This window comes from Sorex fumeus, unplaced genomic scaffold (assembly GCF_029834395.1).
Source record: "Sorex fumeus unplaced genomic scaffold, SorFum_2.1 ptg000008l, whole genome shotgun sequence".
Taxonomy (NCBI): Eukaryota; Metazoa; Chordata; class Mammalia; order Eulipotyphla; family Soricidae; genus Sorex; species Sorex fumeus.
Window position 1 is genome coordinate 74,059,523 of NW_026606065.1, and position 21,361 is coordinate 74,080,883.

At 40.6% G+C, this 21,361-nt stretch overlaps 1 protein-coding gene across 3 annotated transcripts in view; it reads right to left on the reverse strand.

Moving 5' to 3' along the window:
• Positions 1-670: 670 nt before the first annotated feature.
• The window catches only part of ELF1 (E74 like ETS transcription factor 1), a 117,901-nt gene continuing 97,210 nt past the window's right edge, over positions 671-21,361 (reverse strand). For 2 of the 3 annotated variants that reach the window (XM_056109782.1, XM_056109783.1), the window contains exons 4-9: positions 17,800-17,907; positions 14,653-14,820; positions 8,773-8,856; positions 7,756-7,948; positions 4,882-5,328; positions 671-1,555 (exon numbers count right to left, since the gene is read on the reverse strand). In XM_056109782.1, the coding sequence (XP_055965757.1) occupies positions 952-1,555; positions 4,882-5,328; positions 7,756-7,948; positions 8,773-8,856; positions 14,653-14,820; positions 17,800-17,907 (1,604 nt within the window). In that variant the 3' untranslated portion in view covers positions 671-951. The remainder of the gene's footprint in view (positions 1,556-4,881; positions 5,329-7,755; positions 7,949-8,772; positions 8,857-14,652; positions 14,821-17,799; positions 17,908-21,361) is intronic. The other variant, XM_056109784.1, reaches the window with a different exon arrangement.

Sequence of the window (21,361 nt, forward strand, 5' to 3'; positions counted from 1 at the left end):
ATTAGAAAATAAGCTGATAATGTCTTAATGAATATAAATACAGATGTTAGAATAATACAACTTAGAAGAAGAAAAGATGTTGATATTTGATACCATCTAGTCTAATTCAATGCATCTCTTTCTTTTCTGGGAGAACTGAGCCCCAAAGAGATCAAGAGGAGTTCCTGACACAGTTAGGAAACCCCCTCTCGGGCTGATGCTGTTACACTATCCTGCTTCTGACAACAGTTTTAGCCATCTTGTGGGCAGGTTTTAATTTTAATGTTGCATTTTATATATTCCGTTTAATATACAGTGCTGTTAACTAAAGTCAATCTAAGTGAAACCATAATTTTAACAAAGTACATAATAGATATCTTGTACTTGAAGGAATCAAGACTTAAATGGAATGAGAATAGTTTCTATGTTAATTTCAGTTGTTTTATATTTATGTACAAAAGAATCCAAAAAGGTCATGTAAATTTTTAATAAAAAATATTTTAAATGTTTGTGAGGGCTGGAGAGAAAGCGCAACAGGCTAGAGTACATGCTTTGCATGTAGGAGGCCCGGATACACTCCCCAGCACCACATGGTCCCCTGAGCACCGCCAGGAGCAACCCCTAAGCACTGAGAGGGCAGGGGAGAGCAGGAGAGCAGCCCCTGATACCCCCCCCACACACCAGGTGTGGCCCCAACCCCTCCCCACCACAAAAAAGTTCATGATATAGCAACTGGGGAAAAAAATCTTGACAGAATGTCTTCATAGTGTAAAATGCCTTTTCCTTCACAAATGATTTAGAAAACAAAGAGAAACACTTGGGTTTTCCCCTCATCTCATGAAATCAAAATTAACTCTAAATTATTTCTTACAATTAACTACAAAATTCATAGACCACAGAATTCAGAATCAGATCGTTCCCATACAACTGAAGATGACTTAAAAAACACAGACAATTTCTTTGGTATGGCAATTAAAAAGAGTTCGGTTCCAGCAATTCGTTTTGTTTCACAGCTACCTGAGAGGTAAATCCATTGGGATTGGACACCACCATCACATAAGGCTGTGGCTGTTGCTCAGTTTTCTCAGGGTCTTCTTTCAAATTATCTTCAATCTCCTTTTTCTCAACTTCCTCTGCTAGAGTTTTTGTTTCTTGAGCTTTGATAACCGAAGTGATCACAGTGCCAGGTGGGTGAGCAACGACTTGTGAACTGCGAGGAGAAAAGGTCACCACTGGTGTAGTGGCATTGAAGGATGGAGATGAAGTCATACTGACAGTTCCATTGCAAATGGACTGAACATTGCTGGTAAGAACCTGCTGGACCTGGGCAGGGCTGAGGACAATGGAAGAAGGAGAACCAGGCTTCTGGGACTGTATCATGACATTTTCTTTCAGTACAGTCATGGGCTGTGATGATGGAATGGCTTGCAAAATAAATTTTGGAGACGCAGCACCTGAAGATGGATCTGTACTGGCTATAACTGTTGTGATTGGCACTGTCTGGAGTGTTACTGTATGTAACTGCTGGTTCCCAGGAGACACGACCACTGGGACTTGGGCTGGAGCCTGTATGGTCCTATTGAGATCATAAAACAAAGTGAAAAATTAGCATACTCTCTAACGTAAACATATGATAAGTCATTTGACAAAATATTATGCATCTTAAATGCAACTTCCCATATTGTTTTCAACACAAAACAATTTTTTGTGAAATCCTGTATAATCACTGTACATAATGATATAAAGAAATCTCCAACAGAAAACTCTCAGGCACTTCAACTATAATATAATCTGGTGAGGGGCTGGAGGGCTAGTACAGTAGGGCATGTGCCTTGCACACGGCCTACCCAGGTTAGATTACCAGCATCCTATATGGTCCCCTGAGCACTGCCAGGAGTGACCTAAAAAGCAAAAAATAAAATAAAATAAAAAAATATATATATACATACATATAATCTGGTGAAAAAAATCTTGGGGTCAGAAAGAGAACTTGATGAGTTGAGCACATGCAGGCAGGAAACCAAAGGAAACCAAGATTGGATCCCTGGAACCACATGGTCCTTTGTGTACAGAGTACAGAACCACTTGGAGATCCCTAAGTACAGAGCTGAGAGTTGTCCCCAAGCATAGCTGAGTATGGACAAACAAAAACACAACCAAAAAGACGTCATACCGGGGGCTGGAGAGATAGCACAGTGGGTAGGGTGTTTGCCTTGCACGCGGCCAACCCGGGTTTGATTCCCAGCATCCCATATGGTCCCCTGAGCACCGCCAGGAGTAACTCCTGAGTGCAGAGCCAGGAGTAACCCCTGTGCATCACCAGGTGTGACCCAAAAAGCAAAAAAAAAAAAAAAAAAGACGTCGTACCAAGTCCATTAATACAGATGGGAAAGTGATTTTGTTGGATGAGACTATTATTTTAAAATAAATATATCTGATTCACATTCATCATTTTGATATTTAAGAGATGATGCCATCAATAGAATCATATACAGTTATCAAAATTCAATATACTTGTAATTGTCTTCAACCATTCTCTCTAGAGAGAGAGGAAAAATGTTCAATCAACTTAATATAAAAGTCACTTTGGAGCCAGGAAGCAGTTCAATGTGCAAAAGCACATGATTCACATCTAACAGCCCTGGGGACCCTCCTCAGCACATGATCCCTAGGGAACCACAGAAAGCCCTGAACACCAAGCTTAGAGAAGCCTCCAGCTCCACTAGACTTGGCCCAAAACAAAAGACAAATAAACCACTTCAGAATTAAATAAGCGTGTGACAAGATTATTCTAAGAATTTTATCACTTTTATTATGCTGCGCAGAGCTTTAAACTCAGGAGCTCACATATATAAGTCAAGTATTCATAGTCCACAGTTCATGTAGCATATCATATGACACAGTCATAAATTTATTTACCTCATAAGAGTTCTATTAGCTAGTGGAAAGCGCAAAAACTAAGTTCAAGTTTAGGCAAAAGTAAATTCAAGCACAAAATTTAGCCATAAAGCCACAAATTTAACAAAATATATTAATGCAAAATTCAGTTTATTAATATTAATTTCATCTATCTAAGATGGGCTGGAGCAACAGCACAGGGGGTAAGGCATCTCTCTCTCGGAGAGCCTGGTAAGCTACTGAGAGTATCCCGTCTGCACGGCGGAAGCTGGCAAGCTCCTCGTGGCGTATTCAGTATGCTAAAAACAGTAACAAGTCTCACAATGGAGACATTACTGGTGCCTGCTGAAGCAAATCGATGAACAATGGGAGGACAGTGCTACAGTGCTATTTAAGATGTACATAATGATATGAGTCAGTCTCAGAATTTCATAGATGTGGAAGTTATAGTTATTGCCTATTATTTTGGGTTTTTTTTTTTTGGATTATATCCAGCTGAGGTCAGGGATCACTCCTGCTGGGGCACCTCGTGCAAAGCAAGCACCTCACCTGCTGTATTATCACCCCAGCCCTTACTATCTATTGTTAACGTGAAACTAATGTGTTTGAAAAACTCAGCAAAAAACTGCATTTCAACTTTTGTTTCCTCTGAATTGTATAAAGCTATTTTACAAAAGTTAGATAATTTCTACTTCAAATGGCCAACATGTGGGTCCAATAAACCAAAGGGGTTCAAGTGCAACAGCTGAAATGTGCAACCCTCAGCAAGCACGACAACTAAGTGTATGCGTCCCATGCTCATCACAGTAACAGCAAAGGGAAGGGAAGGGGAAGGTCATAAAATAGAGCGTTGTACAAAATTGCTTTTTTTTTTCTTGGTTTGTGAGCAGCGCTCAGGGATCACTCCTGGATCTGCACTCAGAAATCATTTTTAGTGGGCTTGAGGGACTGTATAGGATCCTGGAGATTGAACCCCAGTCTGCTGGGTGCAAGGCAAGTGCCCTACCTGCTGAACTATCCCTCCAATCCTCATACAAAACATTTTTTAATCCTCCCTTCCCTAAAAAAAAAAAAAAGAAGGAGAAGTACAATACAACAAAGGAACTGCAAAGACATCAGATGAGTAAAGTCTACCCATACATGGAGAATACTGATACCAAAGTGCAAACTGCCACCCATATCACTAAGTTGTCAAGATCAGCCTACAACAGGATATTCGGTATTATCAGGTTTTTTTATTTATTACAACTCTTAAAGGGATGTAAAAGGAACCTTATATTCTTCACCGCCATACCTGTTTGAGTTTGAGAATTGTTCCATCAAAGTCTCTTGTTCAAAGAATAATGTCTACTTCTTAAGACCTCCATGTGTACTGAAAGGCCAATCTCTCTCCATTTCCACTAAATTTACAGTTTCTCATTTGGTTTGAAAAAAAAAACAAACTGAAAGTACTGCCTGGATATTCTTATAGGTGACTCACTCCAACCTCTTTTCTAAATTAAGCCAGTTAAAAATGTGTAGTGAAAGAATTTCTTGCAAATTATCATTATGCTAGAGAAATGATATTAAAAGGAAATTTATGGACAATGTATTAATAATCAGCGTTGTATTTTTCTCAGAGAAACATTAAAGATCAGAGCAATTAAAATTGAAAAAACTAAAAAAAAAATGTATAGTGAACTCAACCCAGGAAGTGGCTCTTGGATGTGTGTGTGCCCTGGATGAGTGAGAACCAGGATACCGCAGACACACAAGCACAAAGTAGAGTGGAATAGACAAATCGACAGGTTACAAGTAATGCTAAAGTTTAAAAATGAGAAATCTTAATACAAGAAGAAGGCATTGATTATACTGCTGCTGAAACAATTTGTTGACAAAGTATTCTAGCTTGAAATCTGTTTCATTTTTATTTCCACTTCTGAATCCGGAATCACTTAAAAAAATAATAGCTCTGGTAAGCAACATCACATAATGATTATGCAATGGTAACTTCAATTTTCTCACCTAATACTCTGAACGGAAGAATTTAACGTTTCATCCTGCACATTATTGGTTCCCGTTGCTTCTCCATCTGGGACAGCTTGTACTGGTTGCACTACATGAATAGTTCGGAACAGCTGGGTAGGATAAGGAGACTGTGTGGGTTGCACTGTCCTCAGAACTTCTGGTGTCTGTGCAACTTCCACAGGATCTTTGGATTTTGTAGCTTTTGAATTCCCAGGTTTCAGAACTGTAGTGACTCCTTTTATTCCCGAACTTGAAGATACTCTGGATCGGCCTGGTTGATTTCTACTTGCAGTGGTTGTAGAAGACAGTGATGAATCTGGAGACTCTATGCTGGAACTAGGATCCTCATCATCTATATAAATGAGATCTTTCGGCATTTCCTTGAACTGATACACCAAGCGCTGACCTTCTACTTTTGCCAGAATACCCCTTTGATAATAGTACCTATTCAAAGCAAATAATTTCATATTTATTCCATTAAATGTAAATACAATCAATTAAAACTGTTTCTAGTCACAAAATTACAAACTAGTGAAAAAATTCTAAATGAAAGGTAATCTATAAGAATATTTTCTTAAAAGTTCTTTTCTAAATATATGAATGCATACAGTTATTTTCAGATAAAGTCCTTATTACCAAGTCAACCTAAAGGTAACTCTGATTAGGAAATCTTCAATAAAGTATAAGGATTAGTCTAGCCCTTCATTTTTTCCTTTCTTATACCCTTCTGCTGGGCTGGAGCGATAGCACAGCGGGTAGGGTGTTTGCCTTACAAGCGGCTAACATGGCTGACCCGAGTTCGATTCCTCCGCCCCTCTCGGAGAGCCCGGCAAGCTACCAAGAGTATTCGATATGCCAAACACAGTAACAACAAAGTCTCCAATGGAGACGTTACTGGGCCCGCTCGAGCAAATCGACGATCAATGGGAGGGCCTTTACCTTTTACCTTTACCCTTCTGCTAACTCTCTGGAATAATCAAATCTATTACAAACCTCAATTTATGTTCCATGCCTTTTAATCATGTCCCTGCAAATTTTTAAGTTCAATTCTAAAAATCTAACTTATGTTTTATATAGAATTAATGTACAAATAGAAATAATTAAAATTTTGGGGGTTGGAGTGATAGCACAGCGGGTAGGGCGTTTGCCTTGCACGCAGCCAACATGGCTGACACAGGTTCAATTCCCAGAATCCCATATGGTCCCCCGAGCACCACCAGGAGCAATTCCTGAGTGCATGAGCCAGAAGTAACCCCTGAGCATTGCTGGGTGTGACCCAAAAAGCAAAAAAAAAAAAAAATTAAAATTTTATTAATTTTAATTCCATTTTTAAAATGTAGGCTTTAGGCCCCAGTACACATTATAACTAGCTCTAGTTTTAGATTACCAAATTGTAAAATCATTGCTACTGTTAATAAATCTTTCTCACATACTTGCATACTATGAAGAAAAGATGGTATTACCAAAAAAAAAAAAAAAACCCCAAACCCAAATGTCAGTTCAAAAATAGTGTATGGCAGAGGAGGAGGGAAGAGTTAGAATCCGAGCACATAGCCCTGAGCACCACTGACAGGTGGGGGTGTGGGTTCAGCAATGGGATGTCAGGCTGTGTATTTGAGCCCCCTGAAAAACACCCCACCAAAAAAAAATCACAATGTTTAACCGTTCCAAGGTATTAATGTATCGCATCAATAACAACAATCTATCACATATATACCTAAATTCTGCATTTTAAAACTCACCTTCCTATAAACCTTATTCAACTATTTTACTGTGCTGAATTTTATGTTTAATAGCTCAAAACAAAAACCCTGTGATCAATGTACAATTCCTGATAACAGAGTGTTTCTGCTCCGTTTATAAATGAATATCTGCTGCTGCTTCTTTTTTTTCTTCCGGAAGTAAAACATTCCTCCTATTGGACTAGGATTTTAATTAAATGAGCATTTATATGGCCCAGAGAGATAGCACAGCAGGTAAGGCTCTTGCTTTGCATTCAACTGACTCATGTTTGATCCCAGCATCCCATATGGTTTCCAAGTCACCCAGGGAGCGATTCCTGAATGCAGAGCCAGAAGTGAGTCCTAAAAACAGCCAGTGTGGCCAAAAAGCAAAACAACACAAACCAAACCGAGTACTGGTAAATCTGGAGAGATAGGACAGCAGGTGAGGTACTTGCCTTGACATGGCCAATCCAGTTCAATCAGTGGTGCCACATACCCTGAGCACCTCCAAGACTGAATCCTGAGCACAGCCAGGTGTGACCTCACCCCAAACTACTCAAACTCCTCCAAAGAGATTTTTTTAAATCCCTCTTTTTGAGGGAAAATTTGTTGCTTTAGCACTTAAGATAAAATACAGCATTTCTTTGATTCCTTAATTTTTTTTCATTTTTTGAAAGTTTCTTAAAAGCACTTACCTTATACTTAAAGTATTTAAGAAATATTCTTTTGTTACTGTTGTTGCTGTTTGTTTTGGGGCCACACTCTACAATGCTCAGGGGCCACTCCAAGCTCCATGCTTGAGGGTCCACTCTTTTTTGTTGCTGTGTTTTGGATTACACCCAGCGATGCACAGAGGTGACTCCTGGCTCATGCACTCAGGAATTACTCCTGGTGGTGCTCGGGGGACTATATGGGATGCTGGGAATCGAACCCAGGTTGGCCACGTGCAAGGCAATGCCCTACCCGCTGTGCTATGGCTCCAGCCCCTTGGGGGTCCATTCTCTCAATGCTTGGGGTTAGCTGGGGAGGAGCCATGCAGTCCTGATCTCACCAGCCCTCCTCCATGCAAAGCATGCATACTACACCCGACTTATCACCCTGCCTCAGAAATGACACTTTTAACTTTCAGCTACACAATTTCACGTACCTGAGAGCTCTTCCCATGGTCTCATAATTCATATCAGGCTTGTTTTTATGCTTCCCCCACAACCTGGATACTGCTTTGGAATCTACCAACTTAAAAATGCCTTTTTCTCTCTGGGTCCATTTGATATATTTAGGACAAGTAGCTTTGTCTTGGAGCAGTGCCAGTAAAAACTCCCACAGATAAATTGTGTTTCCTGAAACAAAAGCAATTTATTTTTAACTAAATTTATTTGAAGTAACACAATGAAACACATTAAAATTCCTTTAGGTGAATTTTATAATAATATAAAAACCTTACACAATTAAATTAGTATTACTTACATAAGCCAGACTTTTTTTTTTCTTTTGGGTGACACCCAGCAATACTTGGGTTACTCCAGGCTCTGCACTCAGGAATGACTCCTGGCGGTGCTCAGGGGACCATATAGGATACTGGGATCGAAATCAGGTAAGCCTCGTGCAAGGCAAATGCCCTACTCAATGTACTTTCGCTCCGGCCCCAGACATACATTTTAGGAACTAATATAGATCTCTTTCTTAGTACTATAAAAGATGCCTAACGAGCAATCTTGCCAGTTAGGTTTTTGATGACTTAGTGAAAAAAAAAAAAAAACACTCAGACAACTTTATTCCTTTTGCCTCTTTAAAAACTATGATACAGAACAGTGAAAATATGAGGTCCAGATTTTCCATAAATATTTTATTCTGTTTTGGTAGCAGTTATGAAAATTCTAAAACTCCACAACAATGAGGCATCTTTGAACTAAACACCTAACCAACCTGAACTCAAAATTTTGGCAGACTCTTTTTGAAAGAAAGGATGGATTACTTTGACAGAAAAATAAAATTGTCTTGAGTTCTATTATCAGTTTACTTATACAAAGGTATTTCAGAAGTGTAAGGCAGCACTCAGATATATCTTACTATGGTGGTTTCTACTTATAAATCTGCATATTTCGAAGCGATGTGAACGTTACTTGACATTTAAGTAACTCAGGGAAATTAGAGTGTAGCTTACCCTTCCCATCTTTGTTTTTCTTCTTCACAGATATGTTTGGGGTCGAGGCTGGGGAATCTGGTCGTGGTGGTTTAGTTTTTCTCCCTGAAATGAGAACAGCTCTATGTAAATAGTTGTCCTCAAAAATGAGAGTGTGTGTGGACAGTTTAGTTGTTTATAAATACTATTCTGTTGTTTACTCGAAATTTCAAATACTTTATACACAAGCCATATACACTGGGTTTTTATTTTGGGCCTGGCAGTGTTCAGGACTCACTTGTGGCTCTGCTCTACGGGGTCACTCCTGGTAGGACTCGGGACAATATGGGGTGCTGAGGGTTGAACCCAAGGCCACATGCAAGGCAAGCACCCACCGACAGCACTGTCACTCTGGCCTGCATAAAAATATTTCTGAAAGTAAATAATGCTTTAGCTCATTTGTAAAAATGAGATGAAGTTTAAAATGTTTTACTTCAAACTTGCTTTTGTCTCTTCTGAATACATGTCTGCATATAGTTTTCAATACTAAAATCTTCCCCAAACCTTTAAGATACAGAAAGTAAATGAGGCATATTTGTGACATAGAAAACAAACAACTTAGTTATCCTTCATATAATTACTAAAATCCCCCCTAACTGTGTTAAATTGTGCTATATGCAGCCTTACTTTGGGTCAACTGACTATCCTAGAGCCTGTGATCTATTTTTGCCATATAATTAAATCACAGTTCAGTGTCTGTCCTATAGGTTAAGAAACCCCTGCTGGCCAAACAGATTACTACTCTGTGAGAAATATTAAAAATTAAGAACAAAAGGTTATTCCAGCTAGTACTTCATACCTAGTTAGTACTCATACATTCTTTAGGCTCACTGTCTCTGTGTCTATTACAAGGATTAATTCAGGATAGTATAGTATAGAACAGTAACTTAGTCAACAACACATTCCTAAACAGAGTAAAATAACATTTCTGAAGTTATCTAGGTAACTAAAAGTCACAGTAAAGAGAGTCAAAAAGATCACTCTTGGGGCTGGAGTGAAAGCACAGCGGGTAGGGTGTCTGCCTTGCACGTGGCCAAATGGGGTTCGATTCCCAGCATCCCATATGGTCCCCCAAGCACTGCCAGGAGAAATTCCTGAGTGCATGAGCCAGGAGTGACCTCTGTACATTGCCAGGTGTGACCCAAAAAGCCAAAAAAAAAAAATCACTCTTAGGGTCAGTGAGAGTGGACAGAGATTAAGGGAGGGCCTGCCTGGTATGCAGTTGACTCAAGTCTGATGCTTAGCACCACATATGGTTCCCTGAGCAATGTCAGGAGCTATCCCTGAGCCAGGAGTATGCTCTAAGCACTGCCTGGTGTGACCCATTCTCAAAAAACAGCTCAATATACAATTGACATACAATATAATAATTGCATATTTGATTAAGACTTGGTAAATTTTGACATATGTGATACTTCCACTAGATACACACTCCTGAAGGTACTTTCTGCTCAATCATAATCCTTGTATCACATCACTCTGCACCCGGAACAGACATATAACTACTCATTGTAGCACTGTCCTCCCACTGTTCATTGATTTGCTTGAGCAGGCACCAGTAATGTCTTACTGCTTTTGGCATATCGAATACGTCATGAGGAGCTTCCAGGCTTTTCCATGCGGGCGACATACTCTCGGTAGCTTGCCGGACTCTCCAAGAAGGGTGGAGGAATCGAACCTGGGTAAGCCGTGTGCAAGGCAAACACCTTACACACTGTGCTATTGCTCCAGCCCCAAGAGTGATCTTTTTGACTCTCTTCACTGTGACTTTTAGTCACACTCAAATAACCACTCATATTTTGTCATTATATATTAGTTTGTAGTTTTCACAATTTTATATGGAACACATTATTAATATCATTGTGTTGAGATTTGTATCAATAGTATGTTGAGATTTGTATCAATAGTATTATCACATAAGGTAAGTAGTTTGAAATCATTTTCTTCCATCATGTAGGTCACTTTTTTCTTTCTCTACTTTTGTTTCTTTTGCTCTTCCAAGAGATTCTGCAGTTAATATAGCCCCACTTACTAATTATTGCTTATGTTGATTGTGCTCTAGGTGACATATTCAAAAAGCTGTTACCAAGTTCTGTTATTCTGTGTTGGCTAAAAGAGAGAGTACCACTTAGTCTTTGTTAATAGTCCTATTCTTGAGCCAGATTACTTAGTTTCAAGAAAGTTTTTGTTTTTGTGCTACACCTAAGCAGTGCTCAGGGCTTATTCCTAGCTGTGTGCTCAGGGATCACTCCTACTGGGGCTATGGGACCACATGTGGTAGTGTGAATCAAACCCAGGTGAGAATCGTGCAAGGCAAGTAATCTACTCACTGTCCTATCTCTCCAGCCCTAGACTATATATTCTTTTGTTTATTTGGATTTATCTGGGGGCTGTGGTGGCACACCCGTGATGATCAGAGGTTACTCCTGGCTCTGCATTCAGGAATCCCTTCTCTGTTGGTGATCAGGGACCATATGGAATGCCAGGAATGGAAGCCAGGTTGGCCATGTGCAAGACAAGTGCCCTACCCTCTGTACTATCTCTTTAGCACCGTAACTCTGGGATTTTCTTTCTTTTTAAAGATTTTATGTATCTTATTTTTACCTAAAGGTGACCCTAATTTATTTATAACTTCATTATTTTTTTAAATTTTATTTTTATAAAGTAGTTAACAATATTTGATTACATTTAATATTCGAACACCAATCCCACCACCATTACAACTTTCTACCACCATATTTTGGATGTTTCCATCCAGAACCCCAACCCCTGCCCCAAAGTAGAAACAAAATAATTTATTTTGTATTGGGCTGGAGCAACAGTGAATAGGGCATTTGCCTTGCACGCAGCCCTTAGCCAACCTGAGTTCGATTCCTCCACCCCTCTTACAGAGCCCGGCAAGCTACCTGTGATGTATTTGATATGCCAAACACAGTAACAAGTCTCACAATGTTACTCACTCAAGCAAATCGATGACAAATGGGAGGACAGTGACACTGACAGTTTGTTATGAATAAACTACTGAAAATGATCCAAAAAACTTTCCTCAGAAGAGCATGTAGGGCTGGAGCCATAGCACAGTGGGTAGGGCATTTGCCTTGCACGCGACCAACCCGGGTTTGATTCCCAGCAACCCATATGGTCCCCTGAGCACCGCCAGGAGTAATTCCTGAGTGAAGAGCCAGGAGTAACCCCTGTGCACTGCTGGGTGTGACCCAAAAAGAAAAAAAAAAAAGAAGAGCATATAAAGATTGTTGTATTTTACCCAGGGGCCATTAAGCCCTTCTATAAGAGATTATAAATATGTTGTTAATGGTTGAGCCTTGTGTGCTCATAAATATATATATGTAAAAATATATTTCCCACTAAGATTGGTTGCCTTCTACTTTAAACCCCATCAAACGTGGTGTGCTACTCTAGGAGCATGAGTCTTGTGAGGTATAAGATGTTGCACTGCCGCAGGGATCAGTTTACACGTGGGTGAGGCTAGGCCAGAGCATGTGGAGAGCAGCCATGAGCATGGCGGTTGAGTTCTGGAGGTTTTCGGATGCCAGGGTGGGGTCCCTTGGGGTGGGGAGGGGCCTCACCCGCCCCTCTCCAGAGTGCCACTCTGGGAGTTTCTTCTACGCTTGCTGCTTCTCATTCAGGAACTTACTTTTTCTGTGTAATTCTGTTCCAAGGAAATATAATTCATCTGTAATGGTCTTTATTAAAGGAATTCCAGTGTAGCCTCGATTAAATATATGACTTTACCAAGCAGTAGTTTTTTTGTGTGGAAGGGGGTGAGCACACACACCTGGAGATGCTCAGGGATTACTCCTGGCTCTGAACTGAAGAATTATTTGTGGAGGTGCTCAGGAAACCACATGGGATGCTGGGGATTCAACCTGGGCCTATTACATGCAGAGTAAGCACCCTACATGTTGTACTATTGCTCCAGCCCAACCAAGCAATTTTATAAGAATTTCTGCCTGCATCCCAAGGTATTCCCATACTTGGGGTCAATTAAATAATATCCTTCTATAGTGGTCACCCTTAGTGATGCTGTGAGGGCCCCGGAGGCTACTCCCTATGATATACACAGAGACCACAGTGCTTTGAGGATAATGCAGTGCCAGAGTTCAAATTCAGAACCTTGCACATGATTGGCAGATGCACAACTTCATGTGCTACATTGCCAGTCCACAAAGCTATTTATATTTGTGTGTGTGTTTGTAATGTGTGTATATGTGTGTGTGTGTGTGTGTGTGTGTGTGTTTTCAGTCACACTCAGTGGTACTTGGGGTAACTCCCAATGATGCTCAGGGAACCATGTAGTGCCAAGGATCCAACCTGGGGCTCCAGCATGCAAAGCATATGCTCCATTCTTTTGAATTATCTCCCCAGCCCCTTGGGATAATTTTTATGTTAATTATTTGACCAGGAATCCCTAGAGTCAGTCAATATTTAAAATTTAATTGTAAATGCAGGTGAAGACAAGTTGTCTTATGAATAGCTCCCCTACCCGCCCCCCCAGTCTTGAGCCCCAGGTGAGAAATACAAGTGTTCTCGACAGCTGTATGTGATAATGGGTGAACTGTTTTTCTCCTAGGGGCACAGCCGTTCAAGGATCTTAACTGCATGCAAGAAAATCTGACCAATACCCTAGCTCAGTAGCCTGCCAGTTTGTAGCCTGCCCACACGGCAGAGTCTGGCAAACTCCCCGTGGCGTACCCAATATGCCAAATACCAGTAACAATGATGGGTCTCATTCTCCTAAAGAGCCTTGAATATAATCTCAGGGCTAGGGTGAAGGAGACGTTACTGGGGCCTGCTCGAGGCAATCGACGAACAACAGGATGGTCGTAATTCGTGATTTGTGACCCTAGCTCTAACTGGACTACAACTAAGCATTTACTTCTAAATGAGCAATAAAACCCAAGCCCCTTGGATTATCAAGACTGGCACGCCTTTCTTTCTTTCTAGTCCTTCAGAGCTGCAATGTCAGCGCATTATTGCTTTTTATTTTCCTCCTCATTTACGACTCATAGAATGTTACCGGATAACTTGTGAAATATTTAACTGAGACAAAAACTTGAAGTATTAAACAAGCTGAACCAGATGTGGAAAACCATGGAATGAAAAGGGTGTGACACACGAGTAAAGACTGGTCCTAAAACTTGTGAAGTTAAAAATTTTCTTTAACATGGCCTAACACTTTCCTCTTAAATTCCTTACCTGTCAATTCCCAAGGCTACATTTTCCCCGCTGGAAACTTAGATTAAAACTGTATTGTTAGCTTTTAAACCATGTGCCAGGAAGCAAGCTGACATACCTTAATCCTAAACTCTTATCTTGGATAAAAGGGCTTAGCTAGAGGACCAAGGCTTAGGAAGTTAGAAAATCCTTTTTCTATAAGATAAAACTGAATATTTTAAATTAGAAAATAGAAATTTTTAAAAAAGAGTTAAGTACAAAGAAATATCTCTCAATAGAAATTGAGAAGCTTTGTGCTCTTTCCTTTTATGTCAATTTTAACTGGAATAGAAATACCCTTGAATAAACACTGTCCTTCCATTGTTCATCGATTTGCTCGAGCGGGCCCAGTAACGTCTCCATTGGAGACTTCTTGTTACTGTGTTTGGCATATCGAAGACATCACGGATAGCTTGCCAGGCTTTGCCATGCGGGCGAGATACTCTCAATAGCTTGCCGGGCTCTCTGAGAGGGGCAGAGGAATTGAACTTGGGTCGGCCATGTTGGCTGCGTGCAAGGCAAACGCCCTACCGCTGTGCTATCACTCCAGCCCACCCTTGAATAAAAATTTTATTTAAATTTTACACCAAGATTTGATTGTTTCCCCTAAACAAATACACCACCCACCTTTCTTCCTCTTAGGCTGCTCCGGTGATGAGGCTCCAGGGGAGTGTGCGTACGTCTCTTGAACTTGCTGCGTTTCCATGACTTCAGGAATCCCATCTAATGTGACGGATACATGGGTGATGGGGGCAACAACAATGTCATCTTCAGATGAACTAAATATATTATTATCTAATGGAAATAAAATCAACTAATTATAATCAACTTTGGTTTATAAAACTAAATTTCATAAAATAATTTCCTGCTTCTGTGGAAGATGGAAAGGAAATCTTGAAAGCTAGTTTCTGGATTTTTTATTTTCTCTAGTTCTAACTCAGGTACCTTAAATTAGGCCAGATTACAATGGACAATTCCAATGCCTTCCTTTTTTTTTTTTTTTTTTTTTTTGCATTTTGGGCCATACCCGGTGGTGCTCAGGGGTTACTCCTGGCGGTGCCCGAGGGAGCCAAGTGGGATGCTGGGAATTGAACCTGGGTCAGCTGCGTGCAAGGCAAACGCCCTACCCACTGTACTATCACTCCAGCCCCCCAATGTCTTCCTTGTCCGACTTCCTAAACCAGTCAATCTTTTCTCCTCTTAACTTTTTTTCTTTTTGGATCACACCCAGTGATGCTCAGGGGTTACTCCTGGCAGTGCTTGGAGAACCATATGGGATGCTAGGAATCGAAACTCGGGTCAGCCTCATGCAAGGCAAACACCCTACCCTCTATTCTATTGCTCTGATCCCTTTCCTCTTAACCTTCTTCACATTGTAACTTACTCTCTGAAACATCAGAATGATCTGATCATACTATTCTACAAAAATCCTATATTAAAAATTAGAAAAAAATTGATGTATCTTCCCATAGTTGGGTGGTGGGCATTAGTTAAGAACTCCAAACCCACAGCATGCTGAAGTTCCCACAATCTCTATCAGACTTATCTTTCCAATCTCATCTCCTATACATCAAGAATCTTACACTTCAAGAAACTGGTAAAATTAAGTACAGTGGGTAGGGTGCTTGCCTTGCACATGCCAACACTGGTTCAACCCCCAGTTTCCTGAACCCTGCCCAAGAGTGATCCCCAAGCACAAAGCCAGGAGTGAGCACTGAACAGTACTTGCCATCTGTGGACCCACCAAACAAACAAAAAATAAATCTTATACTTTACCATTGGAGGGGAGGGGAGAGATGGGTTACACCTGGAGGTGTGCAGGGGCTGCTCCTGGCAGTGTCCAGGTGACTGTAAGTGGTTCCAGGGATGAACTGGCCACACTATGTCAGCCACATGGAAGGAGAGTGCCTTACCCCTTAAATACACTATCTCTCTGGCCCCCTCCCACTGAAGCATATTTTTAATCTCTAACAATTTTTCTCCCCACAGGCCTGTGGTCTTTGGCTCAGTTCCCTCCTCTCTATCTTAAACGTCCCTTCTGGATTCCTCACTTATAAAAAGCTTATTATCATTTATAGCCCACTCTAAACACTCCCTTGAGAAAGCCTATCTCTGAGATTCTCAGCTGGAATATTCTCTACGTCCAGGCCATCTTGCTTTCTCTCCAATACCTTTATTTTTCCACTTTTATAGTTATTCACCCAAAGTACTTCCTTCAAAATTGTTATAAACTTGAAAGAAAAAATACCTGTTCATTAGTATATCACATTATTGTCTAATTCATGACTATAATACATAGGATAAAAACACCCTTAAATGACTTAGTAACAATTTGGTGAGTTTGACTATTTTCTTTTCTTTCTCTCTTTTTTTTCGTTGTTTTTTGTTTTTTTTTTTACACCAGGCAGAATTTTCCTGGCTCAGGAATCACTCCTGGTAGGGATCAGGGAAGCATATGGGGAACTGGGGATGGAAACAAGGCTGGCCATGCGCAAGGCAAGGCCCTACCCACTCTATTGTCTTTTAAACTGACTCTGAGCTCATGAATTGCTTCTGGCAGGGCACTGGGTGAGGTATGTGGTATTGAGGGTTGACCTGGGTTGGCCAGGTGTACCTTATTTGAAGTACTATTGCTTCAGTTCTGAGAACATATATTTTAAAGCAGAACAAAGGCCAGAGGGATGGTTTGCATGATGGAGTCCCAGGCTCAATCCCCGGCACTGTAAGGTCCTCTGAGCACCTCTGGGAATAATCCCTGACCACTGAGCCAAAGGTGGTGACTTGAACACCATTGGGTACAGAAACAAAATGAAACAAATAAATATAAAACAAACTAAAGTAAAAGCAGAACAAGAGGGTTAGGGTTGTAGCTTAGCAGTAAAGGACTTGTATTGCATGTAAGCGTGTATTAAACACCCAGCAGCGCGCGCACACACACACACACACACACACACACACACACACACACACACAGAAACACACACAGACACAGTGAGGGTGATAAAAAATTAAAAGAACAATAAGGACAGGGAGATAGCTCAGTGATGGAGTCCAGGTTTAGAATGTTTGAGGCCTGGAAAACTCCCCAGCAAAATTAAAATAAAAGCAGACAAACAATGTCACAATAAACTTTATGCAATGAAGGGTCAGAAAATTTTCAAAGATTTTTGCCTACTCACTCATAATTATCTAGAAATTATTAAATTCTAATAGAGTCATCTATAAATGCCCAAAAAGTGAGTCTTACAGAAGACATACTGAATAGTTAGCTATTTGACAACTTAATTACTTTTTTATTATTTCTAAAGGCCTCCTCAATTTTTATAAAACTCTTGTTTAAACGGAATACTTTAGCAAAGGCACATCAACTACTACTATAAATACATTTATGAAGGGGGTATATGAGTCACACCTGGTGATAATCGGGGGGAATGCCTGGTTCTGTGCTCTGTATTCACTCCTGGTAGTGTCCAAAGATTTGAACCAGGACCAGCCATATGCCAAGAAAAAGCCTTACATCCTATACTATCAATCCAGCCCCCTGGTCTCTCTCTATTTATTTTGGTTTTGGGTCACACTTGGCAATGATCAGGGAACCATATATGGTGTCAGGGATCAAACCCAGGTCAGCCACATGCAAGGCAAGCACCTTACCCACTTTACTATCTCTGTGGCCTCTCCATGGTCTCTTGATATATATCATCTAATAGAAAAAGAAGGTGAAACTGAATTTTCAAGGTAATAATTATGAACATTCATAAATCAACCACTCACTTAGCCGTTTTTCATCCAGCATTGGGCCAGGGGAGTCCATATTGAGGAGAGCTTCTGCAGCCTCGATAGTTTCAATAGTTTCATCCCCATTTTGACAAGAAGCTTCAACTATAATACATTAAAAGGAAAAGAATATGAGCTACAGGACAGATGTTGCTCTGGAACACATACTCTGGTCATTTGAACCATAGTACATCCCTTAATAAACTCCAAGAGAACATAGGACTGCTGAATCTTCCTAGGCAGACAGGCTCAAGACAGGACTGAGACCTCTGTTGCCTTCTCAGAACAGGGGTGGGCACATGCCCCTTGCTGCCTGAAGACACAGCAGCCAAGTCATAGCCAGCACCCTCCAACACAGACACGGCCCAGCTCCAAAAGTGAACCTCATCAAACTGCCAAGCCACCAAATTGTGGCAGATCTTATAGCTTGTGGACTGTGTGGTCTTGACACCTCAGAATTTCATGGTATTGTCATTCCAGTAGAATCACAGTAAATCTGACTGGAAAGCTGTACAGAAGACCACGCAAGCTCAATGACTCTAAAGAGTAACACAGAAGGTTCAGCTAGCACTAACCAGCACAGAAGATCCTCAGACAATGACTTCAGTAACATCACTGTGAGACATGACAATTGCTACAAACTGACTCTTATTGATCTAAGATTTGATAATTCCATTTACCTTTGAAATGGAACAAACAATAAGAAGTGAATCTGATTGTGTCTGCAAGGGGGCAGGCTGGGATGGTGAGTGGGAAACTGGGGGCTTTGGCAGAGACAACGTCACACTGGTGGCAAAACTGGTGTTGGAACATTTAGTGCCTCAAATAACTATATTATGAACCACTTGGTAAATCATGGGATGATAATAGAGAAGTATATAATAAATATAGATATTTATTTATATACAACACTTTTTATACCAACACATAAAACATGATCAGGGGACCATGCAATTTGGGGGATCAAATCTATGCTTCTCTCGTGCAAAGGAAGCACTCAGTTCCTCTACGTGCTATCTCCCCTGTCCAAAGACTGGATAGAAATTTTAAAGATGCACATGTGTGAAAGTATCATGCTAAGCAAAATGAGTCAGAAAGAGAGGGATAGACATAGAAAGATTGCATTCATCTGGGGGATATAAAGTAACAAAATATGAGATTAATACCCAAGAATAGCTGAGATCAGCACCAGGAGGATTACTCCATAGCTTAGAGGCCAGCCGGGCATTCTAGGGGAAAGGGCAGCTCAGATAGAGAAGGGAGCACCAAATAAAGGATGTTTGGAGGATCCTCCCAGGAGGGGAGATGCATGTTGAAAGTAGACTATGGACTGAACATGTTTGCCACTCAATGCCTCTTTTGCAGACCACAACACCCAAAAGGAGAGAGAGAACACAAGGGAATGCCCTGCCACAGAGGCAGGGTGGGATGGGGGTGGGGGTGGGGGTGGGAGGGATATTATCCATGGTGGTGGAAAATGGGCACTGATGGAGGGATGGGTATTTGATCATTGTATAATCGAAACCCAAGCACAAAAAATTGTAAATCTACAACTGTACTTCATGGTGTTTCACTAATAAAAAGGAAAAAAAAATGTAAAAAAAAAAAGATGCACGTGTGTGTGTGTGTGTGTGTGTGTGTGTGTGTGTGTATGCATGTGTAATGATAAGTTCCAGGGTTGAACTGATAGTATATAACTTAATGAATGCTGAATGCAAGTCTTTAATTTTATACAAAAAATGAGGCTGGAGAGGTAACACAGTTGATAAGGTGCTTGTCTTGCACATCACACTCACCAGGAAGAGTGTTCAAACTTTTTCAAAAAATCACTACTCGCAGACTTTAACACGCTGGGTTGCAGAGCACTGCCGTGATGCCAGGGGCCCCAAATGTCTCCAGCCCCAAAACCAAAACTTATAAAATATTAAAAGTTTATAGCTGGGATCGAGCTCAGTTGTACTTTATTTGTTGTGTGATTTTGATTTGGGGTCACACTTGGCAGCACTGGAGAAAGGGGAAAAAAAAAGTAGGTCTGCTGGGTAGATGGAATAGCAAAAGGAATGTGTCTAACAATTTGGCCATCAGCTATCAAAAGCAAAAAAATTTTTTTGGTAGAGAGGGGGGCCCATATCCAGTTGTGCTCAGGATATACTCCTAGCCATATGATCAAGGATTACTTTATTAGCACACAATAAAAAAATATTATTTCCTTAATATCAAAAGACATGCAAATGTCTTAAATAGTTTCAAGTATCATAAATGATCATGTGTGCAGGCAGAATGGGTGGAGGAGTAAACAGTCTTTTGTTTGGATCAGGATCCAAATATGGTCCTCTCAGTGCAAATGACTGGTAAGTTTTCTACTTTGTTTTGAAGGTGGGAAATATTTGAGGCCACACCTAGCAGTGCTCAGCTGCAGGCAAGGCAAGAGTCTTGCTGCTTATTCTATCTCTATATTCTTCTTCTTCTTCTTCTTCTTCTTTTTATTATTATTATTATTATTATTATTATTAATCTCTATCTTCTTATTCTATAAGAAGTAGGACTCTTGCCTTGCCTGCAGCTGAGCTGATATGTTTTCTTAAGATCTGGGGTACTCCCCCACTTCTCCATCATCCTTATCTCTATTTTTTTCCTTGCAAATGAAGAAATTAGACTGTTTGCTACACAGAATCCAGAGTCTGGATCTTGCTAATTGTAATCCACTGTGCAGTGCAGCATTTTTTTTTCTATTTTCCTCTAAACTCATAGTCAGTCCTAAAGGCTCAATTAAATTCTGATTAAATTCGGGGGGAAGGTTGTTTCATATGTGAAGATACCATCTTCCATTCAAAAAGCTCAAACATTTGATATTCTCTTTTGTGATATTATCAACTGTTGATGCTCAAAACATAGACATATTAATCATAGATTACAAAATGCTGCTATTTCACTTTCACTTCTTGTTTTTGCTTTTTGGGTCACACCCAGAGATGCTCAGGGGTTACTGCTGACTCTGAACTCAGGAATTACTCCTGGCGGTGCTTGGGGAGACACATGGAATGCAGGGGATCGAACCCAGGTTAGTCTCATGCAAGTCAAATGCCCTATCATTTGAAGCATGTGCTTCAGGGGGCTGGAGCTACAGTACAATAGGTAGGGCACTTGCCTTGTACATCGCCAACCTGGGTTCAAGCCCTGGCATCCCATAAGGTCCCCAGAAAATCACACAGAGTAATTCCTGGGCACAGAGCTAGGATCAAACCCTGTGCCCCTCCAGGGGTGGCCCGAAATAAAAACAAAAGAGCATGCACCTCAATCCTCTGAGCTGTATCCCCAGCCTAAAATTAATTATTTAAGAATGAAATAGTTTGAGGCTGAAGTGATAGTACAATAGATGAGGCATGTGCATTGCATACAGATGACCTAGGTTTGATCCCTGGCATCCTGTATGGTCCCCCAAGCACTGCCAGCAGTAATTCCTGAGTGCAGAGCCAGGAGTAATCCTTGAGCATTGCCAGGTGTGACCTAAAAAGAAAAAATAATAATAATTCTTTGTGTGATTATGCAAAAACTCAGT